Consider the following 6,000-nt stretch of genomic DNA (forward strand, 5'->3'; position numbering starts at 1 on the left):
TTTTGTTGATTTTTCTTTTTTTTTTTTGCAGTGGCAGGGATCATGCATGAGATAAATGCTCTCAAACAGGTGGGTGCTACAAAAAAATGAAAGAACATTTACACCTTTGATCCAAGTAAGTCAGGCTGTTAAAGGAATTACTACCTCTAGCATTTCCCTGGATGAGTTTCTTGGGAGCTTGTCCAGTTTGCCAGGGACTCAGTGGTCACAGGCAGCTGCATCTGAGCTACACAAAAAATCCCTTTGAAAACCTAAAATCTGGTAAGGCGATGGACTAATACTTGGTGGCCTAAATTCAATTCCCTTTCCTCAGAATCTCTTATGGATGCCCACCACCCTAAGTACTGCCAGGAGTAACGTGAGCTGTGCCTTGTGTGACCCAAACAAATCCTTGCCTCAAAAATTAAATTTAAAAATGGGCCACAGAGATAGCATAGAGGTAGGTCATTTGCCTTGCACGTGGCTGACCCAAGATGGGCCTGTGTACAATTCCTGACATCCCATAGAATCTCCCAAGCCTGCCAGGAGAGTAGAGCCAAGAGTAATCCCTGAGTGTTTCTGGGTGTGTGAGCCCAAAAACCAATAAATATAAATAAATAAATAAATAAATAAATCTTAATTAATAAATTATTTTGCATTTCTTGGGGAAATGGCTCTGAGTGCTAGAGTAAGCAGGAGCCTCAGGTTTGATCCCTGGCACCACATGTTCCTGAGTACATTGGGGGGTGTGGTCCCAAAACCAAAATAAAAATAAAACCCAAAGAACTATACAAACGTGGGCCAGAGTCTATTTTAGGAGTAGAGGTGTCCCAAGTAGTCATCCGGGAAGGGAGGCCCACCAGAGCTACACAGTGGTGCTGGGGTAAGAGATAAGCAATACTGGGGTTCAAATGGGGCTTTTTAGATGCCAAGTATGTGCCCCTGGCCCCCCGGAGCTATCTCTGCAGGCCCCAAGAATTTTCATGTTCAACTTTTTGCTGGGGAGGGTGGCAGGTCAAATGCTGGTCAAATCCCAGCGGAGGTTTGTCGAGTCCCATTTATTCTCCTGAGACCATCTGTCCACTTTACAAGATGTGACAGAAGGGCAGTCACCCCTGCTTTTAAGCAGGGCTTTCTTTTTCCCAGAATCTCAGTCCTATCTTTTCCTGTGCTGGGAATAGAGGATCACTTGGTAGCCATCATCAACGAGGGTAGCCCTCTTTGAAATGCACTGTACAGTTTACTGTTCTCTCTTATCTGGCTCTGATGACAACTCTGCTCCAATGTGACCTCAACAGGACTTCATTCTCCAAATCCGTGCAATACACAATAAGCCGAGTCTATTAAACCCACATTAAAGGTCTAGGCTAGCTCGAGCTAAACAGCTACATTAAACTTTCCAGGATCCTGTCATGAAGAAGGGGCTTTCCTTTGAGTCCCAAGGCTTGGCACTGTCTTAGCTATTCGGGATCAGATCTATATGTCAAAGGTACATCATCTTTTATGTCTGACTGTCCTCCAGCACTCCACCGTCAGGTCAACTTTCTCCACTGTTGACATCAGGTCCCTGACCTGCCTTTAAATGTTGGCTGGAGCGGTGGCGCAAGCGGCAGGGCGCTTGCCTTGGACAGAGTTGTCCTAGGACAGACTGCGGTTCGATCCCCCGGCGTCCCATATGGTCCCCCAAGCCAGGAGTAACCCCGGAGCATCACCGGGTGTGACTCCCACCCAAAAAATAAATGAATGTTGGCTTTTTTTCTAGATCCGGCCATGTACCAGATTAACAGAAAACAGAGGAAAAGCTGGGAAGGGCTCTTGTGATGAGAAGTTGTTTGAACAAAAAGAGCTTGCTCTTTTTTATCAGGGAAATTCAAACAGCTGAGCAGGGAGAACACGCGCCGAGAAAAAGAAGAGAGGAGAGAAAGGGACAGAGGTAGAGAGACAGAGAGAGGAGATACAGAGAGACAGAGACAGACAGAGATAGACACAGAGAGACAGACAGACACACAGAGGCGAGAAAAACAGAAACGATGCCCGAATGTCGAGAAAAAGAAAAAGAAAACCCAAATCAGCAAAGCCAACACTAAGCACTCCGAACGCTTACAAAGGAGCCAGTTCGCGGGTCCCCGCAACTGACGTGTGTGTGGAAAACCGTCCAAGCGACAAGAACCCATTAGTTGGGGGTGGCTTCCCCCCCCGCCCCCACGAATCAGGCCATCGGGCGAGGCTGAGAACGCAGAGAGGGTTCCCAGGGGGTCAGCGCTCTTTCACACCGCACCCGCTTCCCAGTCCTGAACGGCTGGGGGGGCACCTCAGCTCCTTAGGGCTCAGGCTCTCCCCTTGATCCTTTTCCCTTGGCCTTGCTCACTCCATCTCCCCTCGCCCCCTCCCAGCTCCTGGCTCCATCAAGTCCCGGGGGGACACTCGCTCCTCGCGGCTGACGACCCCTCGCAGACACGTAGACACAGCCCCACCCGCCGCACCCCTGCAACACCCATCACAGCACCCTCACCCCAGCAAGCAGGAGGAAGTCGCTCAGCTTCCTCTGTTCTCACCGCCCGCCAGAGCTGGGGCGCCCCGGGCTTTTTTTTTTTTTTTTTTTTTTCTTTTTTTGGGTGGGGTTCTTTTTTTGTGTGTGCACGGGTGAACGCGTGCGAGTGTGCAACGTGCAAAACGCTCATCGCATCTTGCCGCTTCAGGTGCCCACCCCCCCCCCAAAAAAAAGAAGCAGGTAACGTGGATCTCTCAGCGGCCGGGTTTCTAGCTCTTTGTGCGGAGTGTCGGCTTGAGCACTCAGCTCCGAGCCCCCCCCCCCGAAAGCCGAAAACCTGTCACCGCGCAGCTGGGACGACCCCGGAGCTGTCATCGGACTCGGGGGGCTCAGCACCGGGGCCCCCAAAACTTGCTGGAGCTGCGAAAGCGCGCGCGGGAAGCTCCGATCGCCTTTCCCGGGGCGACCTCTCCTGTTCGCTCGGGCGCTGCCCCAACCATTGAGCTCCCGATCGCGCCCCCCAGGACCTCCTGCCAGCCCCCCATTACTCACCAGCACCACGGAGCCCCGCACGGCCTCGGACACGCTCTGCCGGAGCTCGGCCGCGGTGCCCGGCTTGCTGAGCCGCTTGGTGAATTTGCGCACTTCGGCCATGGCACGGCGGACGCTCGTGGGGGGCCCTGGCAGCTCTGTTTACACCCTGGCGGGCCACACCGCGGCTCGGTGGCGGCGCGACCCTCCTTCTCGGCTCCTCCCTCGATCCTAGGGCTCCTCCTCCGCCCCGCGCCGGGACCCGCCTCGCTCGCACCCGCCCCGACCGGAGGGTGTGTCCCCGAGACTGGGTGTGAGCCGGGGGGGGGGGGTTCGGGTCACGCGGGAAGAGGAGGGAAGTGGCGACCGCTCGGGCTCCGCCCGCAGCCGCCACCGGGAGGGGCGATCCGGCTGGCTTGTTTGTCTCGGGCATGTGTGTCTCTGTGTGTGCATGTGGAACCCCACAAATGCAGGGGAAAGCCATATACCCCCTCAACTGGAGGTCCGCTTCAACCACCTTTTCTCGCCCCCAGAGGCTGCCATCCCCGCTGGAGAACTCAGGCTCGCCCCCCGCCTAGAAAGCACACCTCCCAAAGGACTGGGAAAGGAAGCCTACGCTGCCTCCTATTGTGTACTAGCCCCAGAGGGGTCTCCTGGCTGGGAAAAGAGGGGTTTTCAGCTCCAGCTGCAAGTTAGGGGGTCCTTTCCCGCCCACATTTTTTAACGAGGGGGATAGGAGACATACACTCATCACACACACACACACACACACACACACACACAGGAGTTGGCTTGAGAATTGGAAACTGCCTAGAGCTAAATCCACACACACACACACCTTCACCCCTGCAAGGGAGATTTCCCTGGGCTCACAACAGCTCTGCAGATTGTCCCCTTGTCAATGATGATGCCTTGTGAGGGCCAGGAGTCAAAAACTCCAGAAACTTTGGCACAGCGCCTATCACCTCTCCATTTTCTAGACCTTTTCCTCTTCACCTTCCAAGAAATGAATTTCCAACTCAAAGTATATCTTCTAGCTGGAGGGAAAACAAACAGACTTGAGAGAGACATAAGGATGAATTGGGAAGAATTCATGACTCTCCCCCACCAATGAAAGGTGGGGTCCACAATGAAACGTGGAGCTGTTTTCTATTACAGGGCCTTTCTCCTCCAAATAGTGCTCAGAATTCAGAATATATCCATTCTCCAGCATTTGGGCAAAATTGTCTAATCCAAAGCCCATTTTACAATAAAGTGCTATCTGCAAGTTCAATTTACCGTATTTTTCTGGCTTTTGAAACAAAAAATGTCAACCAAAAATCGGGGGTCGTCTTATACGCCGAGTATATCCCGAAAAATGTTTCAATATGCCGCTAAACGAAAATTGTCTGAATATTGCCACAAAACGAATTTTCCAACTCGATCCTGCACCAATCACTGCAAGGCTGCTCGGACCACCTCTCTAACTCAGCTAATCCAAACAGGTTTTTATGCATGCAAATTAGACAATGTTCTGGACCCGAATCTACACTGTCAAAAGCCTGCTCAGATTGGCCAGAGTCAGAGAGGAAGTCTATTACAGTAGAACCTTTGAACCTTTGCTTATAGTGATTGGCTCACTGTGGTACATATAGTTGCAGCACAGGAACGTTCCGTCTGATACAGTGAATATAGGCCTAAACCTATGTTTTAACTGCAAAATTTGGGGGTCGTCTTATACGCCGGAAAATATGGTACCTATTGAACAGAGAAAGAAAAACTAATTCAACTACAGAAGCTATTACTGAGTATTCCTAGCTTTTGCTCCACTGTAAGGTCAGAAAAAAGGTCTCACTAAACCATCCTAAATAACTGTACTGTGTTTAATGAGTTTTTCTCTACCAAACTATGCATCTCTGGAAGTTTTCTACCACTGCCATAGGGCACCTGGACACTTGTGCCCACCTCAAAGACCAAGCCCCCCTCTCTCCCTGTCCCTCCCTCTCTCTCTCTCCTCTCTCTCTCTCTCTCTCTCTCTCTCTCTCTCTCTCTCTCTCTCTCTCTCTCTCTCTCACACACACACACACACACACACACACGTGGACCTTTCTATGGAAGCAAGGGCATGGTGGACAGTGTCTATGAAAAAAAAGTCAGATTTCTTAAAACAAATCTATTTTGCAACCGTCTCTTGAGCATACATGGAAAGTTTTAGAAGGTCAGAAAGTCCTAAAAAAATAGTAGACACCTGTACCGTCCATCTTGGCTTTGCACTCTGTGTGTATACCGAAAATGTGGTCCTTGTGGAGTGTTAGTAGATCAGCATGAAGTCCAGTCTTCTACTTCAAGAACACAGAGAACACAGTACTTTGCAAGAGATTCCAAAATTGTTACGTATATTGGGCTGACTGACAGGATTTCAGCAGGCTCAGTGCCAGGTGATAAGTAATTTTAAAAAACAAAACATAATCTATTTCTTCTTTACAAGTGGGAGGGTCTTGACTCCCACTCAGACTTGGAGGTCAAAGGAATATAAACAGTAGCGTGTGTTAGGACACATTTTGGAAAAGGTTTTCCACCTTGACAAAAATAAATGGAGAGTGGAGGGCCGGAGAGCTAGCATGAAGGTAGGGCCTTTGCCTTGCATGCAGAAGGATGGTGGTTTGAATCCCGGCATCTCATATGGTCCCTGGAGCCTGCCAGGAGCCATTTCTAACCGTAGAGCCAGGAGGAACCCCTGAGCGCTGCCGGGTGTGACACAAAAACAAAACAAAACAAAAAAAGAAATGGAGAGTGGAACTAAAAACATTGCTCACAAGACTGAACCCTGCTTTGTCTGTAGGAAGACCGGGTTCAGACCCAGCATCAGGTGTCCCCCTGCCCCAGCCCACCAGGAGTGATTCCTGAGTACAGAGCCAGGAGTATTCCCTGAGCACTCTAGGTGTGGCCAAAAACAAAAATAAAAATAAATGAGGGAGGGAGGGAGGGAAAGACAATTCAGTGGACTGAAGTATATGCTT

The 6,000-nt window shown here is 50.5% G+C and overlaps 1 protein-coding gene across 1 annotated transcript in view; it reads right to left on the reverse strand.

The window, feature by feature from the left end:
- Positions 1-3,124, reverse strand: part of DOCK11 (dedicator of cytokinesis 11) — a 238,753-nt gene extending 235,629 nt beyond the window's left edge. The window contains exon 1 of the mRNA XM_049767019.1: positions 3,023-3,124. Coding sequence (XP_049622976.1) covers positions 3,023-3,124 — 102 coding nt within the window. The remainder of the gene's footprint in view (positions 1-3,022) is intronic.
- Between the last annotated feature and the right edge of the window lie 2,876 nt (positions 3,125-6,000).

The sequence above is a fragment of the Suncus etruscus genome, chromosome X, assembly GCF_024139225.1.
Source record: "Suncus etruscus isolate mSunEtr1 chromosome X, mSunEtr1.pri.cur, whole genome shotgun sequence".
In the NCBI taxonomy this organism is placed as follows: Eukaryota; Metazoa; Chordata; class Mammalia; order Eulipotyphla; family Soricidae; genus Suncus; species Suncus etruscus.